The following is a 15,311-nucleotide window of genomic DNA, read 5'->3' as shown; positions in this document are numbered from 1 at the left end:
CCCTGTGAATGTGCACAAACTCATCTGGTATCACTGAATGCTTAAAGCTCTCATTGAATTCAATTGAGATACTGGAAAAACCAGGGGAAATAGGTATGGTCACAGGAGACCGGGGGAGGAGGGAGCAAAGCCTGGTAAAGCAAGAAAATCAACATTTTATAGGTTGCTACTAGAAATGCTGGATCCCGTTGCACATGCCCCAGACCCCCAGCTGGAGGAGGTAATCCATACTCCAAAGAATATATAGCAGGTACTTACAGATCCCACCAACAGACATGAAAAAAAACAAGTATTCTTTATTATAAAAACAACAGGTGCAAAGATAGCCTTAGGGTGATGGCACATAGGGAGTTTCTTTGTGAGGAAAACTTAACGTGACTTAAGCTGGCCATACACGTGGCGATCTGACAATGTTTCGCACGAAACATCATCAGATCCGCCACACACCATTCAGGGCTGAATCGGCAGGTAAGGAGGTAGAAACAATAGGATTTCTACCGCCTTCTGCCGATTCAGCGCTGAAGGGAGATTTTGGTCAGGCACCTTCTATGGCGCCCGATCAAAATTTTCAAACTGATCCGATCGGCGAGTCGGGCGATATCAGCAGCTTCCTGCGATATCGGTCGACTCGCCAACATACCATACACACACCGAATATCGTACGAAACGAGGTTTCATACGATATTATCGGTGCGTGTATGGCCAGCTTTAGTCATAGGCTTGGTCTGAAGTTACTGAAAGTAATGGAATAACAAATGAGATACCACATAAAGTAGTAAATTAGAACACTTTTTGGCCAAAGTGTATACTAGCACTAAACACATAAGGCTGTGTGACATGTTTTTAAAATAAACTTTTCTTTTATGTGTGCCTGTTTATGGGGATATGCGAGAGCCAGCTATATATTCTTTGTGGCAAGGAACAGTGTTACCAGCATGTGAACTGCCAGTTATTACAAGGGGAAAGGGTGGTTGTTTTCGCCCCAGAACAGGTAGCAATCCTCATATAGAAGCAGCGGCTCAGGAGTATTTCTAATAAGGGCACTGGCTACAGACTAATGTACCTACATGTCAGTATTGGTGTGTTTACACGGCATAAGTCGCATCATAAAATTGGCAGAGGCTGAACACGTTGTAGTCATTTTTAGGCGAGATCTGTAACAGGGAAAGATTGCCATTGCCTTTGCCATACTAGAAATAACTACGTCCATTTGAACCGTTAATGTACAGCCTATGCGCTATTTCACTTCATCTCTGCAGCCTGTAAATACAGATGGAACCCGGGGAAAGGCCAGGCTGCCATCAACTATGGCCGAATATAATCTACAGTGAAATCCCAAACATGCACCGGACAGATATATAGTGTATTTCCCCGACATTTCCCAGTGCCAGCCACTACAAGTTAACAGAGAAAGGCAAACAATAAGCCTAAACTCTCTAGCACCAGCCAATGAAATGCTGCTAATCCCGTGAGGCGCTGCCTGTGCCGCGCATATTCCGCCTGCGTGTGCAGTGGGAACAATAGCGCACTCATATGACGTCTCCCTCGGTCAGCCCCCTACCCCCCAGCCCCTACCCCCCAGCCCCTACCCCCTACCCCTACCCCTAGTTGGACAACGGGATGGGGCTGCTGAGTTCTGTGGTGTTTTTGCTGATCTTTGTATTCGATAAAAATTGTGGTGAGGTGTGCGATAACGGCCGGGTGAGTGAGCCCCCAGCCCCCTAATACCTCCTGACTCTCTTTATTAGGGTTTCTCACTGAAAAGAATTTCAACAAAAAGCAGGGAACGATTTAAAGGGGAAGTTCACTTTTACATGAACATGTAGTTTCTCATATCCTGACCTGCTCTTAGATACTTTGCTGTGGGGGGGGGGTCACAATGTTGGTGCCCTGGAGTGCAGCATGTCTTGTGTGCATAGTAGCACCTTACAGTAATGCAGGGCCTGAGCTAGGGGGGCAGCACTGAACCCCCACAGTGAAATAGGGGTGCACTTGCAGGAAATTGTATAACGCCTAAATAAAATCAGCTTGTCTCCCCCCCCTCCCCCTGTAAGTTGGTCTGTGCCACTAACTGAGAGACAGTAGGTGATGGAGTGGCAGCATTGCAAGTGTAGCACCTAGATGACACAGATGACACATTTGTTCAGATGGGGTTTTTTTTTGCCTTCCTCTGGATCAACTAGTAGTTAGGCAGGTTATATATAGGCATTATGGTTGAACTTGATGGACGTATGTCTTTTTTCAACCCAACTTACTATGTTACTATGTTTCCCTTGCCCTGGGTGCCAAACTCAGCGGCCAGTCTGCAGTGACATTTCACATTTAGGGTTGTTCCCGCTGACATGGCAATAAACAACAAGCATGGCACACAGGCAGCCACTGGCCTGCAACAGGGGGTTTGGGCTGATACGCTTGGCCTGGTGCTTTATTTGCAAATGACTCAAACTGAGTTTGAAATTAAGGAACACATTACAATTTTCTTTGTTTTGTTGTTGAAACTTTTCAATGTAATGGAATAGCTGCAATATCAAAATAATGAAAGGAAAAGGAAACTTTAACTGGGGGGGGGTGACATAAATGAATAACTTTTTACCCCAGGCTAGCACTAGAGCGCCGTGGCGCCATGTTCTTTCATTCTCCCAGGGTTCCCTTGCTGGACATATGCGCAGTATATACCGGGTTCTCCTCTTTAAAACATACATGTCCCATATTGCCAGTGCTGCTACACAACAAAGCAATGGCCTTCATATTCTGTTGTATCAGCAATTTTACATTATTATGGTAACCACTAGCAATCCATCAGTATCTAAGTCCATGTCAGCACTGAGCTGACTGGCTGGAAATGTTTTTGCCAGATAAAACTATTAAATAATGCTCTCTGCTGAAATCCTCTAAGGATTGTGCTGAATTCTGTCAGATAACTGATTCCAAAAGTCACTGAAAAAGAAAGAGCACTAGTACTTTTCTTTCATCTCTAAATTAACACTTTTCCTGCCAAGCTTGTATGCACATACACATATACACACATTTATACACTTTTTAGAGGTGTGCATACAAGCATATGCAAACAGACACACATATACTTGCTTGCATTGTTGTTTGTTGCATTTTTTAGTGTAGCTTTGACGTTTGGTGTCAAGACGTCTTTATGTGTTTTGGATTTATTGTAATGTGTACTTTTCAAAAATATATGGTTTTCTGGGGTTCTTTGTACAGTTAGTTTTATTTGGGGTCCCTACATAACCACATTGGTATATCTATGCATATTGGGCATCAAACTGTTCAGTAGACCTCTGGTGTTTGAAGTGGTTTGCCTTTGTATGTAAGAAATTGTGCAAGATATATGAGGCAAATGCTGCATTTTTAGGCAATTTTTAGAAATGGCATCAAAACCACTAACTTTAGGAAAGCTTTGCTGATTTGGGGTAGAAAGCAATATTTACCCATTTTGGATTTGTCTGAATGTGTACTTTCCAAAAATGTATGGTTTTCAGGGGTCACACTACTTTTTTTGCAGCTTTTACCACACACAAAACTGCCTGTATGTTTATGAATTAGGTAATTGCCAAAAGCCATGAAATTAGTGTGCACAAGGTATATTTTGGGTTCTGAGTGCCATGTACTTTGATAAACCTATGTATACAAATTGGGCATCAAAATGTTAAGTAGACCACTGGTGTTCGTATTTAGGGTGTTTTATATGGTTACCCAATGACCTCTAGGAGAGACATTTTTTGGAAATTTCATAAAAATTGCCAGTTTTGGGAAAGCTTTGCGGCTTGGTACTTTGGAGTAGAAAGAGATGTGTACCACTTTTTGGATTCGGGGGAATGTGTACTTTCCAAAAATATATGGTTTTCTGGGCTGAACGTACTTTTTTGTAGCTTTACCCCACATAAAATTATGTAAATGTGTTCATTTTGCAGTTGCTTAAATGAGAGAAACTATAGATTGCATGGAGTATCTTCACCTGGGGGCTCCTAAATGCACATTGGGCATCAAACTGTTCAGTGAAACCATGGCGTTCATTTTTAGGGTGTTTTATCTTAGTACCTAATGATATATGGGAGATAAGATGCTGCAAATTGAAAGCTTTGAGGTGATTTTTGGAAGTATCAAAATTGCCAGTTTTTTAGAGAAGCTTTGCAGCTTGGTGCTTTTGAGTAGACGTTTATCCATTTTAGATTCGGAAGAATGTGTAACAATGTGTACCAGTTTTGGATTAAGGGAAATGTGTACTTTCCAAAAATTTATTTTTTTCTGGGCTAAGCTTACGTTTTATAGCTTGACCCCACATAAAATTATGTAAATGTGTTGATTTGTCAGAAGCTGAAATGACAGATCACATTGAGTATCTTAACCTTGGGGCCCCTACATGCCACATACTTAGGTAAACTTATACACATTGGGCACCAAATTGTTCAGTGGAACCCTGGCATTGATATTTAGGGTGTTGTATCTTGTTACCCAATTATATGGGAAAGATAAGATGTTGTAGACTGGAAGCTTTGAAATGATTTTTCAAAAAATTCACATTTTTATAAAAACTGATAAATGTAGGAAAGCATTGCAACTTTGTAATTAGGAGTAGAAAGACAGTTTTACTCTCTAGATGCTTATGGTTCAGGAACAGCTCAAGTGCACCGGGTGGGCAGGTCTGGGCAGTAAAGCTGTTCATTTTTTGGAGTGCAGTGTATTCTCAGCAAGCTGTTCATAGCAAGGTTTCCCAGCTGCACGTACACCTAATTACCCATTATCTGAACTCCGTAATGTAAACTGTGCAGTGGGTACAGATACATAATTACGTACAAAGTCTTTAGTCTCAATCTTTCTTACTGGCATTATGTACCAGCAGGTATCTCCAAAGGATAAAATATAAGTATTTATTTAATTTAAAAAAAAAAAAAATGCTATGTTGCTGTTACATCTCCATTAGTTAATTTTTCCCTTCATAATTTTGTTCCTTAATGTTTATTTTTTCAAAAGAACCAGGAAAAACTATAGTATTATTTCATATGAATGTTTTTTTCATATGTAGCTTTGCATCTTGGAGGGTGCTCAGTGGTTGCAGGACAGTTACCCAATACGACATAATGTTGGGGCATGGCCATAACTTTTGTGATAGGTCAGATTTATCAGTTCTACACCTTGGGCACCATAAAGAGCAGTCAGGATATATTTTACTCAACTGCCATGGGGTTAAGTATGGCCTGTGCGGGATGTTTAGTTGGATGAAACCTTTGTGGCTGACAGCATCTCTGCCACATATCATCAGTTAATGCAGCAAAGTCTGACTCCCATCTATCTCTCACTGAGAGGGGGGGGTAGCTGCATATTGTGGGGTATGGAGCTTAGTATATAGTTTGGAAACATTTGAAGTAGGGCATTATATAGCAAGGCTCTGGGCTATAGCTGTGTGGGAGAACTACCTTGGTACTTCAGTCAAAACCCAACCCCTGATAACTTGCTAACCATGCTTCAGTATATTTTAGGACCATGAATACCTTGAAGCCATGCTGGAATGCATATATTGTCTTTTATTGCTGGAGGGCATTGCATGGCAATCACCGTAATAGAATTTATACCCAAAGTGTTGCTATAATGAATATGATATATAGTGTAGGTGCTTATATTCAGCTCTGTACACTTATCTGATTTATTTTCATTGCAGTTGAATATTCATGTAGACCTTCCAGACAAGAGTGCGTATACGTGTCCCAGGGGACACTGGCCTTACCCAGTTCAGGTATGAAACTGGCCGTTATTTCTGCTGCTTATACAGGACTGACTGCATTCAGTATTTACCTTCAGTCCTGGAATATATTCACCTTGCAGGGTTTGCATTACAGACATAAACTGAGCTTCTTTGCATTCATGGGTAATATGACACAGGCATACAGGCAAAAGCAAGCAATCTGCAAAGCTAAACCTGAAAATGCATTAAAATGCTGCAACTCCAATAATAATTACAGCAATAAAATAAAACATCAAGTATGCAATCTGAATAGTATTTGTGATAGTCACAAAAGACAATAATTGTTTTTAGGGAAAAAACACTCAATAAGTAAAAGAAATGTGTATGTCTAAATGAGGCACCGTGTGGCCCAAGATGGCATTGGGAGCAGGGCTTGAGGTGTCAGGGCCAGGTACAGTTTCCAAGGTGGGGGTAATTTCAGATGCTAAGGGGCACTTTTATTAATCCCCGAATCTGAATCCTGAATGGGAAAAAAACGGATTTGAAACGAAAATTTTGCGATTTTTTTTCGCCGCCATCGCGATTGTTTCGTATTTGTCGCGACTTTTTCGGTGCCGTTGCGACTTTATCGTATTTTGCACGATTATTTCGCTGCCGTCACAATTTTTTCATATTGTGCTATAGTGGATGCCGGAAAAACCAATCCGAATGTTTCGCGACGGCAATGAAAAAAATCGCAAAAATACCGATCATTATGAAAAAACTGCATTAGGACGCTTTCGGACATTCGTGGATTAGTAAATGTGCCCCTTAGTGTACAAAATTGCTCTGTGTTCCATTGCTATAATAATAATAATATCTGTAGAGGCAATTTGTTGCAAGTATTATGGCTTATTAAGAGGGTAGGGATACGAATGCTGGTTCGTTGCTGTTTTCAGCTTTTATGATTGCCTGAGCTTTTGTTCTCAGGCAATCATAAAGGAAACCCGGCGTGAGTTTACCAATAATGTGGGGTTTGGTGCCAGAAAGAATTTGGCAATCTTAGCAAGTTTATCTGAAGGGGCTTTTGTAAGGAAGAAAAACCTTGGCAGCTTTTAGGTCAAACTTACAAAGGGCAACAGATTTCTGAGCTTTTCTTAAGCACAAAACCCCATGAGTAGTAATCTCACACTAGGTTTCTTTTATGATTGCCTGAGCACAAAAGCTTGATCAGTCTTCAATGGGCCCCTAATAGTTATTCAATCAAAGTAACTTTATAGCATAAAGAAAATAATTGTTAAAAACATTTTAGTCTGCAGGTACAGTTTGTATTGTTACTAATTCTTTCTCTCAGTGGAGTTTCTGGTCTGCATGTATTCCCATGAAGATCTATGTAGCCATCTAGGTACCATCTCTTCCTATTCTCATGGTGGCACAGTTGTTAGCCCTGTTGCCCTTCAGTGCTGGGGTCCTTGGTTTGATCCTTGCAGGCCACAATGTGCAAAGAGTTTGTGTTTTCTCCCCTGACTTGGATGAGTTTCCACCTGGTACTGTGGTTTCCTCCCCCACTCCAATAACATATAGGCAAGTTAATTGGCTCCTGATAAATCTGACCATAAAGTGTGCAAATTGGATAGGGACCTTAGATTGTAAGCTCCACTGGAGCAGGCACTGATGAGAATGATGTATAATCTAAGGGGCTAAAGAATATTTTGACATGTATATAAAGGATGATAATAATATAGTTATCTTTTTCCCCACAGGTGTTTCCAAGCATAACCACCCAATATGAACCAGAGGTAAGAGGTGCAGCAGTGCCATTAACATTGTGCAAATATCAGCAAGGCATTGCCCACACTGTACCCTTCATAGTAGAAGTCTGGCCACTAGATGTAGCACCAATGAGTAAATAAAAATTATAAAAACAAATCTAATACTCAAAATTGTGTGCATGAACCTGTTGATAAGAGAGCTTGGAATAATATGACTCCATTTTCACATTTTTAAACTTAACTAGAAGCCTGTCACATACAAAAGTATCATTTTACATGTTAGAGTTAACAGGAGTCTCCTTCAGAGCAAGCCATGGGCCCCATCACAAATTTCCTTGGGCAGCCTCTGGCCAAGTATGCCAATTTTTGACTGGGAAAGGTCATTTACCAGTGATAGCCAGATGGCAATGGATGGAGGAGGTGTTGTAGCTTTTCATTGGAGTAAAATAGCTTTTTTAGCATAATACAAAAGTTGGAGGTAACCGAGTTTAGTACAGATTCACAACCCCAGATCATCTACCGCTCCGAGAAGGCATACTAGTGGGGACTTGATACAGGGAACACTTAAAGCATCTGAGGCATATTGCAGTACTTCTCTCCCCAAAGTACAATCCCAAAATACATGCATATAAGAACCCACGTCCTGACAATATTTTAAACACTGATAAAAAATACAGTCTGTAGGGAGTGAGATATACCCTGTTAAGGAACTTTACTTGGATCTATCTATCTTGCATCAACATTGACAGGGACCTGCTTTAATAAATAATCCCAGATTTCTTCATTAAACCCTTGTTCCAGCACTGGAGCTGTATGTCCTTTAGAGCATGGCTGTTGCAGTACTAGAATGCTTATCTCCTGTGGGGGTTCTGTTTTTTTTGGGGGTGGGATCTAGAGAAAAAAGAGGCAAGGGCAGTTGGCAGATCACCTGCGTTTGCTCTTTTCTTGCAGAAATCACACCGCATCTGTATGGACACTGAGATAGCGTATGCAACCCCAATTCCCAACAGGTAAAATCATCCACATGTCCGCCAGATAAATGGGAGCCAATCTCAAGTGTACGCAAAGTAGAGACTGATTACAATAATACAGTTTTTAATGTGCTGCAATATTGCACCTTTTTGTATGTAATATATACATTTTCTTCTATTTTGTTTGTAGAAGGGAAATGCCAAAATCTAAATGTCTTCAATAAATATATCCTATTTTCACACAATCTATATATTTGCTTTTAAAAGCGGTATGCACCGTCCAAAATGGGCCAGATATGGAGAATATGTGTATTGCCCCCCACAGCGCTGGGTGCACAACCTTGAGGTAGGATATATTTTGATTTTATGAAGCAATATGGGGAGCGAATCACATAGTTAACAACACTGCAGTACAACATTGGCATTCCTTACTGATAGAGAATGGGGTTAGATTCTAAAGAGCTGGTATCCTAATGTTTCAGTTAAACAAAAGAAATTACAAGTTTTAAAACAGATAATTTGGTTACTTGTTTACAGTCATTAAAAAGAAGGCACCTATTGGGCAGTTCATATTCAATGTCATTTTCCTGTGGGTTTGTGCCAGTCTTTCACATTGGCAAATAGTCAGCTGGGGAGTCTCACACACTCTGCCTGATTTGTTCCTGCTCATTGCAGAGCAAGTATAGAATTGATTGGGTAGAATTCCTGTTAGCATAAAGATATTTATTCTCTACCTTTATGCTTTGCAGCACGGAGGCGTTGTTTTCTTGTACCATCCTTGTGTTCACCCCAAACTGAAGAAAGCTTTGTCCCATGGAGCCCGCTCATGCATATACAAGCACATAATCACCCCTCACATGAACCTTTCAACTGAACGGGTATGGGTTTTTTTCTCCTGACTGATTGTGTCCCAGCACTGTTAATGAGAATCTACTAGCCTGTCTTATTCAATTGTTTTCTTTATTTTATTTCTGTTTTCAAGATTTTTCCTTTAATAAACAATTTGTAAGTTTGCAGAATGGCGTATTTTAAAATATTACCTTGTAACTAGACTGTTGTTCTGTTCTTTCTTTAGCCTCTTGCTCTGGTCACTTGGGGCTCCACTCTGGAGATGTCCCATATAGATCTCTATGAAGTTAAAAACTGGCTAATGGCCAACATGGGCAGGACTAGAGAGCAAGAGATGAAAATAGATGGGTTGTATCAGCACTTGCTTATCCAGCCAGCATCAGGGGTGTTTGATGATCACAACAAGAACATTTGCCCAAGGGTTTGCTGCAAGGTAAGAACCAGCTCTTCTCTTCTAGCTTCACCAAAAGGCTAAGGACCCACGGAGCAGTTTAATCTCCCACGATAGATCTCTGCTATCTTTGGAGACTAACCAGTAAGAAATGGCTTTCCACCAGAAACAATATGAGTCACCAGTGGAAAACCCTTTGCATTACTTTCCAAACAGATTTCCGAAGTCTCACAAAGTTGGCCAAAGGAGGAAACTTTGTGCGACTTTGGAATACAGAAGTAATGGACTTTCCACTGGTGACTCCTATGATTGCCGGTGGAAAGTCATTTCACAGCACTTAGTCGCCCACCATAGTAGTGGTCTATCGCAATCGACTGAACCGCTCTGTGGGTTCTTAGCCTTAGTTTTTTACTGAACTGCTTTCCAAGGTCCTCAGGCGGTTATTTAAGTATTGTATCTCCCTGTGTTTGAGTCATGTAGATGTTCAGGTAGCCATGGATATCTACAATGCCCAGTGGGCATTAGAGAGGATGATGATTGAATTACCTAGAAGACTATTCTACTTTTATAAAATCAGCTTCTGATGGCTCTTGAATAGACCATAGTGTTCACAAGCTTGCATGGGTTGTGACCAGTGACTGTCACCCTGTATCTATTGCTTATATCAAAAGTGTGGTCTTTTAAATCTGTATACGAAATTATGCACCTCATATGAAATTTTCTTTAAATTGTCTTTAGCAAGTAAAAAGTGGTTTGAAAAGAAGAAGAAGGGACCCCGCATCACTTGGTTCTGCCCTCATATTAACAAGTACTCCTATTTATAGTGCAGAAATAATGAACAGTACTGCAGTGTCAGTAGAGCAACCAGCATTAGATGCCAATGAAAGCCAGCCTGTAATCGCACACACAGTATTGGGGACTGCTTTATCATCTTCAGAATCTGACGTTAAAGTCCATGTAACATTAATGCCTTCTAATGTGTCACGTGAAAAAGATGCCCTTGTGGATCCTGGGGGAAGACATTATATGGAGAGCAATGCATCTGGTGTACTACCCCTACAGAAAGAACCAACCTTTCTGGATACTTCCAAAGGCTCCTCACCTGTACAAAGCAAGAACACATCCAAAGAGCCAGGAGGCAGCCAGGTTGTCCCATCACTAACTGTCACGCAAAAAGAATCAGGGGCGTCTAGAACCCACAACAAAAGCATATCAGAAAAAACTACACTTGAGGGCCAGGACCCTGCAACCACCACCAAACAAAAACAAAATACGGCTGAGTTTCCTGTGGGGCTTTTACCTGCTACTGCTCCCAAACCAACTGCTGAGCCTCCTGTAGGGCCTATATCTACTACTGATACCAAACCAACTCCTGGGACTCCTGTAGGGCCTATATCTACCACTATTGCTCCCAAACCAACTGCTGAGCCTCCTGTAGGGCCTATATCTACTACTGCTTCCAAACCAACTGCCGCCATCATAGAAGGCAAACAAGAGTGCAATTGCAAGCATGAACCAACAAAAGAGGCATCAGCTGCAGCACAGAAGGCTTCTGGTTTGGAACAAATGAAGGCTTCAGATGTTTTTATTTCTACCCCACGAACAGAGGAAGCAGCATGGGCGGCTGCATGCCTAACTTTCCTTTTTGTTTTGCTGACTTTGTCTGTTTTGTACACACAAATCTACAAGAGGTTTCGCAAGAGCCAAAGTCTGTATTGGCCGTCAGAAGGAATCGCCACTGAGACAGAGACCGTGGCTTGTGAGTAGAGAATCAGCGCAATATGAATGTTCACTAGATAATGCCATTAGAGACTTTCATTAACAGGCAGATTTATTAAAACCTTAGACGTGCATGTAAATTGCATCATCTATAGGTTGTCAGGTTAACGAACATAATAACGTTCTGAGTATTTGTTCAAAATCCAATTGTTACATTTGGAGACAGAGTAGGATGCAAGGATGTAACAATAGTAGCATTGACTACTGGGGTCCTCAGTGTATAAGGGGGATGATTTAAAATTTCGGAATATATGTGTGCAAAACAGATTCTTTCTCAAAGTTTAATTTATGAAAAATGTCATTAGCTGTATGTGTAAGGCTGAGGTTTGGGACATTCCCAGCATGCTTGGGGAAGAATGGAGTATATACTTAGCTAGTTCTTCCTATTACTTTATCATTGAGAGGCCAATATTTTTTTGGATGAACCTGTAAGTAAGTCTGTTGTTTCATGCGTATTCCAATAGTACTTTAATCAAAAATATCATCCAATTTACTAGTGTTTTCCTTTTCTCCACCCACAGCTGTTATCAAGAGGAGGCTGATGTCAGGTCATTCCAAAAGGAAGAAGTGGATTAAACACAAGAAAACCCCAGTGCTGCTCTATGAAAGTTTAAGTGAAAGCTCAGAGTAAAGGGTTCATTTCTGGGAAGGTGCCCATTCTGCACAAAAGCACTTTACGTTATTGGGTGAACTGCACTCTGCACTCGAAAAGGGCAACTTAATGGAGAAATCCAGAATGAAGTCTGCAAAAGAAACTATAGAAAACATTGGATTTTATTTCTCTCTATCTCCAAAAAATGATCATGCTTCACTTTTAGAGAGATCCCAGGGATCTACAGCTGTTTATAAAAGAATGACGGCAGCTTTAACAGAAGCCAATGGCAAAGAGAATGCAACGTTTCTGAACAGTACCTCAGAGTCCTGTCCATCCCAGGCAGAACCCTCATTTTGTATTGATTGCCTTCACTTACAGTCTGCACCATGCGAAGTCTGAGCCAAATCATTTCCCTTTGGAGCTTATTTTCTCAGTGTGCATTCTGCACCAAATTGTACATATCTGTCCCTGCATCTGTCCCTCTCAGCCAGTCATTCATATCAGGTGCTCTGTGTGTGTTCTGCACAATATGGCAAAGATCTGTAGCATGCGGTTATATACAGCAGCCTAGATTCTTTCTCTATGTAGAGGTTTAGTAGAGCTAAATTTGGGGTAAATAATTTTGAATATATTTATTTTTATATTGTTTGTAAATGTATTGTAACATTACTTTTATATAAAATAAAACCCACAGGTCTGTGCTAAGTTATTTTTTGTATTTATGTTTTTTTAGCTTGCATTATAACATAATTCACATTTCCGGTATTGTGCCTACTGTTCTACCGCAAACCCACTTTCAGCTGGGGCAGAAAAAACATGAAAATGACAGGGAAACAACATGGGATAAGAAAGTTGGTACCCCCTTTCCCCCCTCTCAGAGAGGATATAACTGATATCTTACAATCCTTACATTACGCTTTTTAGAGAAATTTCGATTGCCACAGTTTGGCAATGTAAAGTTCAGTTGCTTACTGTGAAACAACTAGAAATGAAATACTGATCTCAGGGACGTGCTGCACAAGTCATTTATATACTATATGACTGTACTAATTACTCATATCTGGCTTAGTGGTCTATAAATCAAAGCTATACTAGACAGTACAAGTGCCTACTCTGTTGTTCTGACCACAAATGGGTAAAAATACACACAAAGTGATATCGGATGCGTCAGTGCGGCTAGAGCAATATGCCCGTAACAGTAGCCAAGAAGCTGCAAGTCCCTCTCCTCACTCTCCAAATGCCTCCCCTCCACAAACGACAGCCACAGAGCTGCCGGCAGAGGGCCAAACAACACCAACCTCAGCAGACCTTATGTCTGCCATTTTGCATTGTCAAACCATCCTAACCTCCAAAGTTGATGAGTTAAAGGTGGACCTCTTAGTTATTAAGCAGGATATGAAAAACATCAGAGAGAGGACAGGGGAACTTGAGGAAAGAGTGGGAACAGTGGAGGACCGCACAGCTCAACTGCCTCAGGATATAAATCAAATTAAATTACAACTCCAAGCGGTGACCGACTGTCTAGATGACCTGGAGAACTGACAGCGCCGATCCAATGTCAGAATACTGGGCCTCCCGGAGCGTATTGAAGGCACCCAGCCGGAAATCTTTGCAGAAAAACTACTTAAGGAGTTAGGCCAAGAAATATTCTCTCCACAATATGTAGTGGAGCCAGCACACCGAATCCCACTGAGACCATTACCCCTTATAGCCCCACCACAGGCATTTCTAATCAAACTGCTCAACTACAGGGATAGAGACATAGCACTGAGAGAGGCTAGAAAGAGAGGAGACCTCCACTATACGGGGGCCAAGATTTCACTCTACCCAGACTACTCCACAACGGTGCAAAAAAAGCGCAACTCATTTATGGGAGTTAAACGTCGGCTACGTGATCTTGGTCTGGAATACGCCATGCTGTACCCTGCAAAGCTAAAAATTATGGAGGGCGGCAAAGCCATCTTCTTTGAGCGACCTGAGCAGGCACTCAAATGGCTGGAACAGAGGTCTGGCAATGCCCGAAGCCCACCAAGAGCACAACACTAAAAGGTAAAGATCAGACCAGCAACCCAACTCAGTGACTTCTCTGTGTCGTGCATTATATTTTGCGTTTACACTTATCTGCCGGACAGGGTGGTGACACTGCACTGATGGCAAACTTTCATGGTGGCCTTGCACAAGCCTCATTATCATGTGGATCGGTGGAATAAACATCCTCCTGTTAACGGAATACAATTGCAGACCCGATTTGGGATTGGGAAGGTGAACCCCACACCACGTCTGGAGATAAATGGATTACAAAACAACAGACAAAGAGGATCTGTCCACTGGCGCAGACCATATGCACACTTTTCTCTCGGCTCTACAATACACACCGCTCTGCAAGAGCCGGCACGGAATAATGTAAAGTTATTAGTACAGCACCTCAGTTCAAGTGCAGCAGACTCACCCCATTTGTTTGTTGGATCAATCTAGCACTTGCTACTTGGTCTCATTTCTTATTTTTCTCTTTTTATTTTCTACATTCCCCAGTTGGGAATGTGAATGATTTCCATAATCAGTTAGGAAACCACGCTCCTTGGTTTACAAATTATGTTTGGGATAATGTATGGGTGAGGATACCGGGTGGGGGGATTGACGGGGTTGTTACTTATGCTTTTTCTCTCTCTCTGTTTCTTACCTTTTTTTCTGAGCTGGGGGGAATCAGATTATATTGGATACTGTGGCTGGGATGCTGGGAGGGCACCTCTGAGCTTAAAGCACACTTATGGAGCCCGGATGTGCAGCGGCTCCCCGGTGGCCTCTCAACAAGGCTATTGCATGATAATGTACCTCGGATATACAATGTCACAAATAGGTTTCACAGTAGTGTCCTGGAACTCAAGAGGGTTGAATGACAAGTCAAGAGGTCTATAGTACTAAACATACTGAGAAAATCTGGTGCCAGTATAATAATGCTGCAGGAAACACACTTGATAGGCCAGCGAATTAGAGCATTAAAAGGACACTGGATACCAATAATGTACCATGCAGAATACTCTTCATACTCCAGAGGTGTAGCAGTGCTGATACGCAGATCCCTGGGCTTTTCTCTGAAACAACTAATCTCAGATCCGGGGGGTAGATACCTGCTGGTTAGGGGTCAGGTAGAGGGGAGGCCATATCTATTTGTAAATGTATATCTACCTCCCCCAGCAGCCATACATATTCTTCATGAGATTACTCAGAAGGTAGCCTACTTTGGACATATACCCACACTCTGGGCGGGAGACTTCAACAT

At 41.5% G+C, this 15,311-nt stretch overlaps 1 protein-coding gene across 2 annotated transcripts; it reads left to right on the top strand.

Moving 5' to 3' along the window:
- Positions 1 to 1,578: 1,578 nt before the first annotated feature.
- On the top strand, positions 1,579 to 12,740 carry tp53i13 (tumor protein p53 inducible protein 13). 2 transcript variants are annotated; one of them, NM_001113158.1, is given in 9 exon segments: positions 1,579 to 1,701; positions 5,672 to 5,746; positions 7,438 to 7,473; positions 8,398 to 8,456; positions 8,685 to 8,763; positions 9,167 to 9,295; positions 9,493 to 9,699; positions 10,396 to 11,416; positions 11,958 to 12,740. In NM_001113158.1, coding segments are annotated over 9 exon segments (1,797 nt in total). In that variant the 5' UTR covers positions 1,579 to 1,620; the 3' UTR covers positions 12,068 to 12,740.
- Positions 12,741 to 15,311: the final 2,571 nt, after the last annotated feature.

Source organism: Xenopus tropicalis, chromosome 2 (assembly GCF_000004195.4).
Source record: "Xenopus tropicalis strain Nigerian chromosome 2, UCB_Xtro_10.0, whole genome shotgun sequence".
NCBI lineage: Eukaryota > Metazoa > Chordata > Amphibia > Anura > Pipidae > Xenopus > Xenopus tropicalis.
This window is presented reverse-complemented; position numbering and strand designations above follow the sequence as displayed.

Coding starts and splice junctions, on each gene's coding strand:
- tp53i13 (XM_012956374.3), top strand. CDS start 8,629: ATGTCTTCAATAAATATATCCTATTTTCACACAATCTATATATTTGCT. Junction 8,764..9,166: donor GCTGGGTGCACAACCTTGAG/GTAGGATATATT, acceptor TATGCTTTGCAG/CACGGAGGCGTTGTTTTCTT. Junction 9,700..10,395: donor GCCCAAGGGTTTGCTGCAAG/GTAAGAACCAGC, acceptor AATTGTCTTTAG/CAAGTAAAAAGTGGTTTGAA.